Here is a 16667-nt window from a genome sequence, read left to right on the forward strand (position 1 = left end):
CACACCAACATAACAGAGACGCAAAGTGTTACAACACCAATTGTAGGGGTGTTCTGTACCTTGTTGAGGTTTCCAAAGCCCATCCTCTGGATAGCTGCGGTCTTCCACTCGGGCAGGGGGAACAAACTGCACGGCGGGGGGCTGTTGTTTCATGACACCCAGGGGTAGGGTGCACAGCACCGCGTCACACTTGTATATGAACGTCTGGGTGGTGGAGCGCGTGTTGACTGCTATCACCTCACAGCCTGGAGATATACACATGGTTAGTCTAGTTAACACACATAAACAAAAAGAGATCCACAGATTGACAAAGATAGCTACTAACACACATCCTGTAAACTTACAGAGGCTGTGTATCGACCTGTCGTACTGCAGTGTTCAGTTTGATGTCCAGCCCTCGGCCAGAGCCACGGGGACACAGGAGTAGCCGTTCCTCACTGTCAGGTGGCTGCCTGTGAACTCAAAGTCATCATCCTGGACAGGAGAGTGAGGGAGAAGAACATTTAAAAAAAATGTGGGTTATATATGGTTTACAGGGACTAGAAAACATTCAAATGGACTCAATGTCAGTTATGTGTGGTTTATGGAGACTAGTCAGGTGGTTATAATGGCCTAGATTCAACTGGACCTGGTGTCTAATAGCAGTTATTTAGTAAGTGCATACTGATGTCATCATCTGATCTAGTGTGGATGTGCTTACTAGGAGAAAGAAGTGCCAGGACAAGACATATTGGTTTAGTGGAAGGGCAAGAAGAATCTTAAAGGTAGCTCAGCCAGATGACGTTGCAATGAGCAGCACCGTAGATAATGAGATGCGCGTGATTCAATCCTTTGCTCTCACACAGTCACACAGTATCTGCGCTTCACGCTGCTACAACCTGGTAGCTACTGGAGCAAAAGAGCTGACAAGTTAGCCTCGAGCTTCAACGCTCTTAGCTGTTGCCAAAATTCACCCCATATTGTGTTTACTTTAGCATGCAACTCATCTCGCTAAGTCAACCTTTAATGAGTGAGTATGAGTGGGAGTGTACCTGGTCCCAGTGCTTGAGCGAGAGGGTGAGAGGGTGTGGCGTTGGCAAACTCCAGGTTGGCAAAGTGCCAGTCGAGGATCTGTCTGTCCCGGGACGACAGGTACACGTCACTGTGGAGAGATTATCAGAGGTTAGAAAAAGAAAGGATGGATGCGAACACATCTAGCCTGCTCCCAGACCTGTCTACAGCCTGCACCCAGACCCGTCTGCAGCCTGCTCCCAGACCCGTCTGCAGCCTGCTCCCAGACCTGTCTACAGCCTGCACCCAGACCCGTCTGCAGCCTGCTCCCAGACCCGTCTGCAGCCTCACCCAGACCCGTCTGCAGCCTGCACCCAGACCCGTCTGCAGCCTGCACCCAGACCCGTCTGCAGCCTGCACCCAGACCCGTCTGTAGCCTGCACCCAGACCCGTCTGTACTTTAGCCTACTCCAATGTCATTGTAAAGCCAAACATTGGCATGACAATTGCATAAAGAGCTGGCAAGAAAGCAGAAACAGCCTGGCACCCAGGCTAGAGCACACCCACGCTTAAACCTCTACGGGATTGGTGCCCTATACCGGGACGGTTGAGCTAACATGCGCTAATGTGATTAGCATGACATTGTAAGTAACAGCAAACCTTCCAGGACATAGACATGTCTTATATGGGCAGAAAGCTTACATTTTTGTTAATCTAACTGCACTGTCCAATTTACAGTAGCTATTACAGTTAAAAAATACCATGCTATTGTTTGAGGCGAGTGCACAACAACAAAAAACATATCACAGCAACTGGTTTGATACATTCACCTCTGAAGGTAAAAAGTACCTACATTCAGTAATCTTGCTCTGATTTTTCATCCTGAGGGTCCCAGAGATAAAATGTAGCATAGTTTTGTTTGATAAAATCTATCTTTATATTCAAATGTAGGAACTGGGTTCTCCAGTTTGAACCCCTGCGTCTCTGGCTCCACACCCACCCCGCCAGGCCATCTAGATGTGTGATAGTTAGTGTATAAGCTAATGATCCATCATGTATGACATTCCTGGGAATGTGTAAACTTAAATGTTGTATTACCATATCATTTTTGTATGATCTCTATAGTTACGTACTTGAAAATGTATCAATTGACCAATTCGGCACATTTGGGCAGACTTGTACTAATATAATATTGCAGTTTAGGCTCAATTTAGCAGTGTGTGCAAAGTTTCAGATTGATCCAGTGAAGCATGGCAATACTGGACAATCAATATTTTGTATCAAGTCTGCCCAAATGTGCCGAATTGGTCAATTGATACATTTTCAAGTACGTTACTGTAGAGATCATACAAAAATGATATGGTAATACAACATTTAAGTTTACACATTCCCAGGAATGTCATACATGATGGATCATTAGCTTATACAGTAACTATCACACATCTAGATGGCCKGGCGGGGTGGGTGTGGAGCCAGAGACAGCAGGGGTTCAAACTGGAGAACCCAGTTCCTACATTTGAATATAAAGAYAGATTTTATCAAACAAAACTATGCTACATTTTATCTCTGGGACCCTCAGGATGACAAATCAGAGCAAGATTACTGAATGTAGGTACTTTTTTACCTTCAGAGGTGAATGTATCAAACCAGTTGCTGTGATATGTTTTTTGTTGTTGTGCACTCGCCTCAAACAATAGCATGGTATTTTTTAACTGTAATAGCTACTGTAAATTGGACAGTGCAGTTAGATTAACAAAAATGTAAGCTTTCTGCCCATATAAGATGTGGGCAGAATGTCCTGGAAGGTTTGTCCTGTGTCCTGGAAGGTTTGCTGTTACTTACAATGTCATGCTAATCACATTAGCGCATGTTAGCTCAACCGTCCCGGTATAGGGACACCAATCCCGTAGAGGTTTAAGCGTGGGTGTGCTCTAGCCTGGGTGCCAGGCTGTTTCTGCTTTCTTGCCAGCTCTTTATGGAATTGTCATGCCAATGTTTGGTTTTACAATGACATTGGAGCAGGCTAAAGTACAGACGGATCTGGGAGCAGGCTAAAGTACAGACGGATCTGGGAGCAGGCTACAGACGGATCTGGGAGCAGGCTGCAGACGGGTCTGGGAGCAGGCTGCAGACGGGTCTGGGAGCAGGCTGCAGACGGGTCTGGGAGCAGGCTGCAGACGGGTCTGGGAGCAGGCTGCAGACGGGTCTGGGAGCAGGCTGCAGACGGGTCTGGGAGCAGGCTGCAGACGGGTCTGGGAGCAGGCTAGATGTGTTCGCATCCATCCTTTCTTTTTCTAACCCTCTGATAATCTCTCCACAGTGACGTGTACCTGTCGTCCCGGGACAGACAGATCCTCGACTGGCACTTTGCCAACCTGGAGTTTGCCAACGCCACACCCCTCTCCACCCTCTCGCTCAAGCACTGGGACCAGGTACACTCCCACTCATACTCACTCATTAAAGGTTGACTTAGCGAGATGAGTTGCATGCTAAAAGTAAACACAATATCGGGTGAATTTTGGCAACAGCTAAGAGCGTTGAAGCTCGAGGCTAAACTTGTCAGCTCTTTTGCTCCAGTAGCTACCAGGTTGTAGCAGCGTGAAGYGCAGATACTGTGTGACTGTGTGAGAGCAAAGGATTGAATCACGTGCATCTCATTATCTACGGTGCTGCTCATTGCAACGTCATYTGGCTGAGYCTACCTTTAAGATTTCTTCTTGCCCTTCCACTAAACCAATATGTCTTGTCCTGGCACTTCTYTCTCCTAGTAAGCACATCCACACTAGATCAGATGATGACATCAGTATGCACTTACTATAAACKGCTATTAGACACCAGGTCCAGTTGAATCTAGGCCATTATAACCACCTGACTAGTCTCCATAAACCACACATAACTGACATTGAGTCCATTTGAATGTTTTCTAGTCCCTGTAAACCATATATAACCCACATTTTTTTTAAATGTTCTTCTCCCTCACTCTCCTGTCCAGGATGATGACTTTGAGTTCACAGGCAGCCACCTGACAGTGAGGAACGGCTACTCCTGTGTCCCCGTGGCTCTGGCCGAGGGCCTGGACATCAAACTGAACACTGCAGTACGACAGGTCCGATACACAGCCTCTGGTAAGTTTACAGGATKTGTGTTAGTAGCTATCTTTGTCAATCTGTGGATCTCTTTTTGTTTATGTGTGTTAAACTAGACTAACCATGTGTATATCTCCAGGCTGTGAGGTGATAGCAGTCAACACGCGCTCCACCACCCAGACGTTCATATACAAGTGTGACGCGGTGCTGTGCACCCTACCCCTGGGTGTCATGAAACAACAGCCCCCCGCCGTGCAGTTTGTTCCCCCCCTGCCCGAGTGGAAGACCGCAGCTATCCAGAGGATGGGCTTTGGAAACCTCAACAAGGTACAGAACACCCCTACAATTGGTGTTGTAACACTTTGCGTCTCTGTTATGTTTGGTGTTTGTACTGAGGTGCAAGTCCTTTGGGAGTCTTGCTGCTAAAACAAGGTACTGAAAATCCCTCACTGGGGTGCTGTGACATCTTGTGTCTCTGTCTTGGTGTGTGTCTGTTATTTTTGGTGTTTCTACACCAAAAGATGGAGATGGATGGAAGACTCATTTTGGAGTCTTGCTGCTGTGTCCTTGAAGTAGGAACTTGACCTTCAGTGAGAAGCCTGCTGCTGTAAAAATGGATGTGTGTACAGAAAAAAAGCCTCTTGGCTCACTTGATACTAAACTACCAGGAAGTGAAGTAAAATTCWGATAATCTCTCCCGCTGTCAAGACATGTATTTCACTCATTCAGTCACCCTATCAATTTACATGAGCATCTTTATTACATTGTATCAAGCATTATTCAGCCCGGGTGTTTTGGACATACATAGTGCAGAGAACAAGTTTGTTTTTATTATTATGCCCCTGTACCACTCTCCCCTGGTTGGAGGACATGTTGAAAAATGGAAATGAAATATATACAGTGCCTTGCATAAGTATTCACCCCACCTTGGTGTTTTTCCCTATTTTGTTGCATTACAACCTGTAATTTTAAATAGATTTTTGAGAATTTACAATTACATTGTCGTGGAAATTCTACACAGGGACACTCAAAGTCAATCTTAAATTAATCATTCTTTATTAACAGCATGCTGGAGAGGTCACAGTCAAATTTAGATGCATAAAGTACCAGTCTGAAGTGAGCTCCGCCGGGGCAGTCCCGTTACTTGTCTGTGTAAGCAGTAWATAAGACTAGTTATATTTGCATGATTTAGCTTATTCATTATTCATAATTAATTCATCATTAATGTTTGGTTCATGCATGTGACCGACCAATACCTCACAAGGYTTCTTCTCTCCAAGCTGAGAACTCGAAACTAAAATATTCCTTTACGCCCAGAACATTGTTTGAGAACGATTGACAAATTGCAGATACTGATAGTGAGGATTCCTCCAGCACGATCAATCAGTCACTTGCAAGAACAGAGTCGAATTGGTTATTAGAAAAGCACAAACATAAAATGTTCCATCACAGCATGCTCCCTCAACTTAACTTCTTACGGCTGAAATCCCGCTAACGGGATCGATATGACAACAGCCAGTGGAAGTGCAAGGCGCCAAATTCAAACAACAGAAATCTCATAATTAAAATTCCTCAAACATACAAGTATTTTACACCATTTTAAAGATAAACTTATTGTTAATCCCACCACAAGTGTACGATTTCAAAAAGGCTTTACGACAAAAGCACACCAAACGATTATGTTAGGTCAGCCACTAGTCACAGAAAAACACAGCCATTTTTCCAGCCAAAGAGAGGAGTCACAAAAAGCAGAAAGAGATAAAATTAATCACTAACCTTTGATGATCTTCATCAGATGACACTCATAGGACTTCATGTTACACAATACATGTATGTTTTGTTCGATAAAGTAAATATTTATATCCAAAAATCTCAGTTTACATTGGCGTGTTATGGTCAGTAATGTTTTGCTTACAAAACATCCGGTGATTTTGCAGAGAGCCACATCAATTTACATAAATACTCAAAATAAATGTTAATGAAAATACAAGTGTTATACATGGAATTATAGATCCACTTCTCCTTAATGCAACCGCTGTGTCAGATTTCAAAAAAACTTTACGGAAAAAGCACACCATGCAATAAWCTGAGTACGGCGCTCAGACACAAAAACAAGCCTTACAGGTACCCGCCATGTTGTGGAGTCAACAGAAGTCAGAAATAGCATTATAAATATTCACTTACCTTTGATGATCTTCATCAGAATGCACTCCCAGGAATCCCAGTTCCACAATAAATKTTTGTTTTGTTCGATAAAGTCCATCATTTATGTCCAAATACCTCCTTTTTGTTTGCGCGTTTAGGTCACAAATCCAAATTCATGAGGCGTGAGCACTAGGTCCAGACGAGAAGTCAAAAAGTTCCGTTACAGTTCGTAGAAACATGTCAAACAATGTATAGAATCAATCTTTAGGATGTTTTTAACATAAATCTTCAATAATGTTTCAACCGGAGAATTCCTTTGTCTTTAGAAATGCAATGGAACGCAGCTAACTCTCACGAGACGCGTGAGACTGAGCTCATGGCACTCTKCCAGACCTCTGGTTGAAACAGCTCTCATTCCCTTCTCCTTCACAGTAGAAGCCTCAAACAAGGTTCTAACATCTAGTGGAAGCCTTAGGAAGTGCAATCGGGCCACATTTCCACTGTATCTTGGATAAGCAAAGAGTTGAAAAACTACAAACCTCAGATTTCTCACTTCCTGGTTGGATTTTTTCTCAGGTTTTTGCCTGCCATATGAGTTCTGTTATACTCACAGACATCATTCAAACAGTTTTAGGAACTTCAGAGTGGTTTCTATCCAAATCTACTAATAATATGCATATCTTAGCTTCTGGGCCTGAGTAGCAGGCAGTTTACTCTGGGCACCTTATTCATCCAAGCTACTCAATACTGCCCCCCAGCCATAAGAAGTTAAGACAAAACTCTGACATTGTGTGACAAAACAGGACATTTTACTGGCCTTTTAATGTCCCCAGCACAAGGTGCACCTATATAATGAGCATGCTGTTTAATCAGCTTCTAAATATGCCACAACTGTCAGGTGTATGAATTATCTTGGCAAAGGAGAAATTATCACTAACAGGGATGTAAACAAATTTGTGCACAAAATTTGATAGAAATGTGCATATGGAAAATCTAAGATGTTTTATTTCAGCTCATTTAACATGGGACCAATACTTTACATGTTGTGTTTATATTTTTGTTCAGTGTATCAACAAAAAAAAAAGAAGAAAAAAAAAAAGATCTTAACAAAATTCAATTTTGACATTATGGGGTATTCAGGCTGTAACACAACAAAATGTAGAACAAGTCAAGGGATGTGAATACTTTCTGAAGGCACTGTGTATATACAGAACCAGTCAAAAGTTTGGACACACCTACTCCAGGGTTGTTCTTTATTTCTAATATTTTCTACATTGTAGAATAATAGCGAAGACAACAAAATTATGAAATAACACATATGGAATCATGTAATAACTAAAAAAGGGCTAAACAAATCAAAATATGTTATATTTGAGATTTTGCAAAGTAGMCACCCTTTTGCCTTAATGACAGCTTTGTACACTCTTGGCATTCTCTCAATCTGCTTCACCTGGAATGCTTTTCCAACAGTATTGAAGGAGTTCCCACATATGCTAAGCACTTGTTGGCTGCTTTTCCTTTACTCTGCGGTCCAACTCATCCCAAACCATCTCAATAAGGTTGAGGTCGGGTGATTGTGGAGGCCAGGTCGTCTGATGCAACACTCCATCACTCACCTTCTTGGTCAAATAGCCCTTACACTAAGTGTAAACCAGATTGGATGGTATATCGCTGTGGTAGCCATGCTGGTTAAGTGTGCCAGACAATGTCACCAGCAAAGCACCATCACACCACCTCCTCTATGCTTCATGGTGGGAACCACATATGTGGAGATCATCCGTTCACCTACTCTGTGTCTCACAAAGACACGGCGGTTGGAACCAAAAATCTCACATTTGGACCCAAGCAAGTCTCTTCTTCTTATTGGTGTCCTTTTAGTAGTGGTTTCTTTGCAGCAATTTGACCATGAAGGCCTGATTCACACAGTCTCCTCTGAACAGTTGATGTTGAGATGTGTCTGTTACTTGAAATCTGAAGCATTTATTTGAGCTGCAATTTCTGAGGCTGGTAACTCTAATGAACTTATCCTCTGCAGCAGAGGTAACTCTGGGTCTTCCTTTCCTGTGACCGCCCTCATGAGAGCCAGTCATTAGCGCTTTATGTTTTTTGCCACTGCACATGAAGAAACTTTAAATGTTTTTGAAATTTCCCGGATTGACTAACCTTCATGTCTTAACATAAGGATGGACTGTTTCTCTTTGCTTATTTGAGCTGTTCTTGCCATAAAATGGACTTGGTCTTTTACCAAATAGGGCTATTTTCTGTATACCACACCAACTTCGTCACAACACAACTGATTGGCTCAAACGCGTTAAGAAGGAAAGAAATTCCACAAATGTACTTTTAACAAGGCACATTTGTTAATTGAAATGCATTCCAGGTGACTACCTCATGAAGCTGGTTGAGAAAATGCCAAGTGTGTGCAAAGGGTGGCTACTTTGAAGAATCTCAAATGTTATTTCATAGTTTAGGGTTTCATTATTATTTATTATTATTCTACAATGTAGAAAATAGTAATAAATAAAAAAATAAACCCTGGAATGAGTAGGTGTGTCCAATCTTTTGACTGGTTGTGTTTGTATAAATATATATACAGTTTTTTTTCTTAATTGGACTGGAGTCCAAGTGTATCGGCCAATCAATGAATCACTCCAGTCTTAATTCCAACCCTTCAGATGTTCAGACTGACCCATCTTTCCCAGTACATTACCGTTTTACTCTGTCCTTTTGTAACACATCCTTCTATTTTACTGATGTCTTACGAGGGTCTTGAACCTCTATTTGGACCATTTCTACAGAGATTGCCCTAAAAATAAACACTTTACCTAAGAGTATAATCATCTTTCCCACTGATTGATTATAGTTTTCTGGATCTCCTAACAGTACTGTTTATAGGTCCATGTGAACACAGGCATTATGACTTAACARCCACTCCTTGACCTGATGCCAAAAGCAGTACCAAAAGAGATKATCTATTGTTTCTGTTCCCTCATGGCAGTCTGCACAGGGCTGCCTGTCCAAAGACCCATATATTAAGCATTCCTTTTGTGGCGAGAATTTTATATAATAGTTTAAATTGAAAAGAACGGCTCGATGCGTCACTTGTAAATCAGTTCATAAACCCGTTGCCATGGTATTGGGACCTTTAGACTTGTTGCCAACTGTCATGAATTTTATGCAGCATAGTTGTCAAACCTATCGACCTTAACTGGAACTGATACATTTTATGATTTATACTAGTCATTTTAAGCCATGGATGGTTTTTCATTGGAGGCAGACAAAACCAATTCATTACTTTGAGCAATTGCCTCTTCCATTTTTGTGCCAGAGCTGCGATGAGTTGGTTATACACCTTGRATTGCTGGTGTAACAGTTTTACAGTCCTTATTTACCATGTCGTTCATAAACATGATACCTCCCTTATACATTTGTATTAGTACATTGGATTTTAGCCATATTATTTGCTCTTTTATTTGTTCTACCTTTTCTGAAGGATGAAATTTGAATTGTAACCAAATCTTTATGGCTTAATTTAAAAAAATAAAATAAATACAAGGTTACCTCTCCCCAACACAGCTATTTATCCTGCTTTATAGCAATCCCGGGAGGGAGGAATGTGTGCGGGTGAGTGTTTTGGAAATCTGTTAGTAATCAGATAAGAGTCCTCCCCCACTCTCTCTCGCTCCTCTTTTTTTTTYTTCTTCCTGAGCCCTGATGTGCATCATCTACTGCAGAGTTTCAATCTGCTAATTCGGCTGCAGCAGAAAATGCGGCATTATTATGCAACGAGACCTGTTTGTGGTACCTCGTGGCCACCAGAGGGAGCTCCGTCTCTGGATCACTTGAATGAACCAATCTGCTTCTAATGACAGCGTTTGCATATGAAAAGATTATTGTGCGTGAAATGGGTCTTAAACAACTTCTCACAAATATAGAACGGGCAGTTGAAACAATAGAGATTTATATAATTCAGTTGCGTTTAATACTGTGGGTCAGAACGATGTTGAAATGCAGCTGCTCAGACTTCACATTTGGTCCTGTTCCAGCTTTCCCTTTGGTGTCTCCTTTATAAAACAGTTCAATTCTGATTTCTGACACTTCTGGTTTCGTTCTGATCACTAGCGTCATCAGAAAGGCCTAGAGCACAGAATTTCCCTCAATCTCTGGCTCCCTGTGCAATTTATTGACTCATTGCGCAACTCCAAACTGTGTCTGGGAAACTGTCCTGACTAGACTGGTATCTGTGGGGTGTATTGAGTCACTCATGCTGATGTGTGTTCCTCCCGTCACCAGGTGGTGCTGTGTTTTGACCGTGTGTTCTGGGACCCCAGTGTGAACCTGTTTGGCCATGTGGGCAGCACTACAGCCAGCAGGGGAGAACTCTTCCTCTTCTGGAACCTTTACAAAGGTGAGTAGGGCTGGGTGATATGGACAAAATATCATATCGTGGTCAAAAAATAGTTGTTTTTAATAATAAAAGTTCACAATTTCCTGCACTCATTTGAGATCATTTCCACACTGACACGTAGTGCTGCTAGATATAGGCAAACAATCTAGGCCTTGTTTTTTTACCAAATGTTGCAATTGCGATTTGACTTGTGATTTAGAGCAAAACACTTGGGTGAACTGTTGGAATCATTGAAATTGAGTTCAAATTCAAAATTTAGAATATAATAGTGGGCACTTTGAATACAGTGTTTGACTTGACAACAAATTAAAATGCCAGGGAGGAGTTATTGTGACAGGGTAGGAACCGAAGTGTTTCCTAGGGGACTCTAATCTTTGGCTACATTGAATGTTCTCTCTGAGCAACTTCATGTAGCTAACATTCTTGCTTCACATATTCCTCTTTGATTTAGAAGATACTGTTGCACAAAAAACATGCACTGGTATTATCAGGCTGTATAGCTAGTTTTATGTTTGCTCTGACTCAGTACATTTATTAGCTACCTAGCGACTAGTATTAGCAAGGTTTAGGCCCAACTTACTAAGAAAAGACAAACTGATAGTGTAATTATAGAACGCTAGTGGATTGATATTAAGAAGCAAAGTGAAAACAGCATTGTTGCAGGTGCTGCATTGACCCATGCAGACTGAACGCAAGTGTCTGGTGGTCAAGGAAAAACAAATGTGCTCCCTGAGTGTCAGGGGGAGGGGCTAAATCTATGGAAAGCGGCGACTCCAGTAGCAAAGTAAACTATTAAAAACGGACATTACCCACGGCATATCACAGTTAACAAACCAAACATTCAAATAGCATTATAGAAGGTAAAGTAAAAACTCAAACCAGTCCATGTTGTTACAGTATACCACCCAGCCCTAAAGGTGCGCACATTGAACTAGTCTTTTCTCTGTGAACTGTGATGGGCCTAATTTGACTCTTTGTTTGGATCTCCTTCATTGCACTGATCAGGTGAAAGCCAGCCTGATTTGATGATAAGCTTCTTCCACCATGTGGTTTTCAATTGCCAAGTCTTCTCCYGTGGCAGATAAAGGAGAGGATAGATTTATAAGCAACTGAGTTAGAGACGTGTTGATATTTGGATGTAGTCACACATTTTGACTTGGGTCAGAATTTCCTTCTCTAAATGAATATTACATTTTCAGTGGTGGAATAATTACTCAATTGTCATCTTTACTTTTACTCAAGTATATCTTAATAGAAAATGACTCAAGTAAAAGTGAAAGTCACGCATTAAAATACTACTTGAGGTAAAGTCTAAAAGTATCTGGTTTTAAATGTACTTAAGTACAGTGGTGGGAAAATTACTTAAATGTCATACTTGAGCAAAAGTAAATGACATCCATCAAATTCCTCATATTAAGCAAACCACATGGCACACTTGTCTTGCTGCTTTTTATTTACGGACAGCCAGGGGCACAATAACACTCAGACATCATTTACCAACGCAGTATTTGTGTTTAGTAAGTCTGCCATAGCGATGACATAGCGTTATATCGATAGGTTCGTGAATTGGACCATATTGCTGTCCTGCCTGAGCATTTGAAATGTAACGAGTACTTTTGGGTGTCAGGGAAAATGTATAAAGTACAGATATTCTTTAGGAATGTAGGGGAGTAAAAGTTGTGCCAGCATGTAGCCTAATGGTTAGTGTTGGGCCAGTAACTGAAAGGTTGCTAGATCGAATCCCCGAGCTGACAAGGTAAAAATCTGTCGTTCTGCCCCTGAACAAGGCAGAACGACAGTTCCTAGGCCATCATTGTAAATAAGAATTTGTTCTTAACTGACTTGCCTAGTTAAATAAAATACAGTACAGATACCCCACAAAATGACTTAAGTAGTACTTTAAAGTATTTGTATGTAGTTACTTTACACAACTGCATTTTCACATATGCCTTTTGGACAGTGTTACTGCGAAATTGACCCACGTGTTTCCCCCCCTCCTCCCAGCCCCCATACTGCTGGCGCTGATGGCCGGAGAGGCGGCCGGCATCATGGAGAACATCAGCGACGAYGTCATTGTCGGACGCTGCCTCGCCATCCTCAAAGGTATCTTCGGAAGCAGCGCAGTACCTCAGGTATGTGTGAATTTGCTTGTTTTGTACATAAAAATAGAATAACACTCAATATGACCGCCACCGGTCCTCCCACCACGTAACGTAAACTTGAATCATAATATCCATTTCTATAGTTTGAGTCCTTTCCAACCACCAGTCAAATACATAATGAAAAAATGGTTCATATGTAGTTATTCATGTTGGTTAGCGTTGGAACTGTTTAGTGTTTCCCAACCATGTTTACTGGAATCTAATATCGGCATGGAAACTGTCTTTTCTTTGTTATCATGGCAGCCCAAGGAAACGGTGGTGACGCGTTGGCGTGCCGACCCCTGGGCGCGGGGCTCCTACTCATACGTGGCGGCCGGTTCCTCCGGTAACGACTATGACCTCATGGCCCAGCCCATCACCCCCGGCCCCGCCATCCCCGGAGCGTCACAGGTAACACATGGGACTACTAACACATCTGACCACTAAGAAATACGATATATTACGAAACAGTTTCCCAGATACAAATTAAGCCTAGTCCTGGGTTAATAAGTACACTCAGTGGAAAATCTCCATTCAAAGTGCTTTCAGGTCCAGGAATAGGCTAATTCTGTGCAGTACTCTGCTTTGTGATTTAAGGCTGTGAACACTACATATATAAATATAGCTGCAAGCAGCAATGCCAGGGTTCAGCTATGTGCCACGATCAGTAAAAATGTCACTTTGCCCTAGGACGAGTTACTTATGTAATGTTTACCACGCTTGCAAAATATCAGAATTCAATTTTATGTATTTTTTATCATTTTCAATGAGGTTGACTACTGTAAAAGTCTTCTTATCCAGAACCACTGGACCAATCGGCACCAAATTTGGTATATTACATCTATGGATGCACATCTTCAAATGCAAGATTCTGTTGCCAGAAGAGTAGCGTTTTTCTCAAAATGGCGGACCTGAGAAATAAGTATAATAATAATGAACCAGATCAAATACGATAAGGTGTCACCATCACTGCTGAACCCCTAATAACACACTCCACTACTTATTTCTGTACTGGCATCCCACTTTTGATTCGTATATAGTGAATGGAGTGGCAAAGGCCTGAACCCGACATTATTTTCACACATGCATGTTGTACTTATGAATAAAGAGTGTAAAGCACAATCTATTACATCATCAGAACCATCACCTCGCTCTAAGTCAATGAGAACACTGGATATTAGCGCAAGTTTATACTTTAAAAACATACCCGGAACCACCAGAGCATATTTGCAAAATCTCATCCTCCTTAGCCAACCCAAGTCGTTCCGACATGGGAACACTCATATTTCTGTGTTGGTCATTTCTCCACACCCCCCCCCCCTTTGTTCGCAGCCCGTCCCACGTCTGTTCTTCGCCGGCGAGCACACGATCCGCAACTACCCGGCCACGGTGCACGGCGCTTTGCTCAGCGGCCTGCGAGAGGCGGGACGCATCGCCGACCAGTTCCTGGGCGCCATGTACACCCTCCCCCGACAAGCCACGCCCACTGCCGCCCCTCAGCCCTCCCCCAGTGTCTAGAACCCTGCCACTTATACCAATGTCCTTCTATGTTCAAGTGATGTCGGTGACTCCTGCTAACTAAGATGTAAAAAAAAATGTGCCTGTCATTTTGTGTTAATGTTTAACCTCCATCGATGTTACTGGACAAACAAACTGCACATTCCCAAAGGACCGAGCCAGCACCACTCATATCTCTTATCCTGCATCGTTCCCTCTCATCCACCTCCTCATAACTCGACAGTCAATGCAGTTAAGTCAATGAAACTCTCAGCTGGTTTAGTGTCCCTTCCAGTGCCGCTAGTTAACCATAGTGCTGTTTGAGCAAGCTCATGCTAGGATCTGGTTGTTGAAGGTAACGAAAGCCTCTTTGGTAAGACAGATCTGGTTCCCACTTCCCAGTCTTATTCCAGTAGGAAGACACTACACTAGATGTCATGCTAACCCCGGTCTACTTTATCGTTGCCCAGCCCGGGACTTGAACCAGCGACTTTCCTGTTACTGGTCCACCTCCCTAACATTAAATGGATGGAGGGGCTGAAGAGAAGGATCAGCAGCCAATGGAATCCAGAAACACAGACAATAAGTCACAAAGGACAGCCAATCACGCGCTGATCCATCCCTAGCTAGCATTAACACCGTAGCACTGTTTCCCTCCCATTTTAAACCTGATGTATTTTCTATAAAAAATATTCTAGCTGCTACGATGTTGTAGCCTACAAGTGCATTGTATTGATTGTTTTAAGGCTAATGTTAGTTGTATGCCTCCTACTGAATAGGACCTGTACCGTGTAGGGTATGATGCATAGAGGAGTAGTGGGGGGAAAAATAGCAGTTTGTATTGAAATGCAAAAAGATAAATACTATGATTTATGTTGAGAGAAAAAAATCCAGTTGTGAATGTTTTTGTTACTTATTGTATTTAGCAGCTTGTCTTGGTGTATTTTATTGTCAGCGTTGCATACCTTTTTGATATGTTTTCAACATTTGGGTATACAAATCTAATAAATGCATGTGTGTCCCAAAAAAATGGTTTGTTATTGAACAGGTTCAGATAGTACCTCCCTGTTTCACTTCTTCCATTTCATGCCTAGTGAACACAACCCAGACAATTATGAGTGGAGATGATCAATGACTTGCTTCCTGACCAGTGTCCACACACAGAGGGTGCTTCCCAATCATCTCCTGAAGTGTACACTCTTTCACTACTCTCAAAGATGATCTATTATATTGACAAGCTAGTCGAGGTGACTGCTCTAACCATGGAAATACATGTCAATGATTGAAGGAAGGCAAGAGCACGTGGGACCATTCTAGCCAATGAGAGGGCAGATAGTTGTGCCTGTAGTTCACACATGTAAATTGTTTGTCTCAAAGTTGCCACATGCATCCACTTGTAACAGCCTAAAAATTTTGAAACTTCTTTTTGATCAAATAAACCTCACGTAATTTGACACTGATAGACCTCCATACAAAAAAGGGCTTATCTCAGACATTTTGGGTGGAGTAAATCTTCTCGCCTGGCTACTTCAAACAAATCTAAAAGCATTGGTTTAGTGGAGGCATGGGCTAGTGGGAGTTTCTACCATATCTTAGACAAGCTCTCTCACGTCAGAAATAGACGTTCATCCGTGTTTCCTACTTCCAACAATGCTCACTGTTGCCCCTAGTGGCTGGTTTCCCAGACTAGATGTAACATAGTAAACATAAATCCAGGGAAAAAATGTGTATGATATGTTACATGAAATAGGTTACTGAAGGCAAAAACATAAAGGAGGGTGGTTGGTTGTATAATGCAAACATCTAGCAACCCAAAGGTTGCGTGTTTGAATCTCATCACGGACAATTTTAGCTAATGTTAGTTTTATCCACCTACATTTACATTTAAGTCATTTAGCAGACGCTCTTATCCAGCTAACGTTTGCCACAAATTGGAATTTAACATTTTTTACTTTTTGCAAATCCATAACGTTCTTGTACGTACAGTTGAAGTCGGAAGTTTACATACACCTTAGCCAAATACATTTAAACTGTTTTTCACAATTACGGACATTTAATTATAAGTGTTATTAACAATTGTTGGAAAAACGACTTGTGTCATGCACAAAGTAGATGTCCTAACCGACTTGCCAAAACTAAGGTTTGTTAACAAGAAATTTGTGTTTGAAAATTAAGTTGACTCCAACCTAAGTGTTTGTAAACTTCTGACTTCAACTGTACATCCACAAATGAATACATACYGTACAAAATGTAACATACTAAATGTAGTATCTCAGATTTACATACAGAATAATACGAAATGCTCTGAGAACACGTTGGGTTTCCATGTCATCTCCCAACATCCTCAAACATAGATGGATGTTGAATCCTGATTTTATAGCAGTCATTTCCTTTCAAATC

General features: G+C 41.9%; 1 protein-coding gene across 6 annotated transcripts in view; it reads left to right on the forward strand.

Annotated features, from left to right (window-relative positions):
* Positions 1-15081, forward strand: part of LOC111968924 (lysine-specific histone demethylase 1A) — a 31730-nt gene extending 16649 nt beyond the window's left edge. For all 6 annotated transcript variants that reach the window (XM_023994898.1, XM_070445252.1, XM_023994893.3 and 3 more), the window contains 7 exons: positions 3311-3422; positions 3983-4115; positions 4216-4403; positions 10515-10629; positions 12634-12761; positions 13035-13181; positions 14103-15081. In XM_023994898.1, the coding sequence (XP_023850666.1) occupies positions 3311-3422; positions 3983-4115; positions 4216-4403; positions 10515-10629; positions 12634-12761; positions 13035-13181; positions 14103-14288 (1009 nt within the window). In that variant the 3' untranslated portion in view covers positions 14289-15081. The remainder of the gene's footprint in view (positions 1-3310; positions 3423-3982; positions 4116-4215; positions 4404-10514; positions 10630-12633; positions 12762-13034; positions 13182-14102) is intronic.
* The last annotated feature ends 1586 nt before the right edge of the window (positions 15082-16667 follow it).

Source organism: Salvelinus sp. IW2-2015, linkage group LG9 (genome assembly GCF_002910315.2).
Source record: "Salvelinus sp. IW2-2015 linkage group LG9, ASM291031v2, whole genome shotgun sequence".
NCBI classification, from domain to species: Eukaryota; Metazoa; Chordata; class Actinopteri; order Salmoniformes; family Salmonidae; genus Salvelinus; species Salvelinus sp. IW2-2015.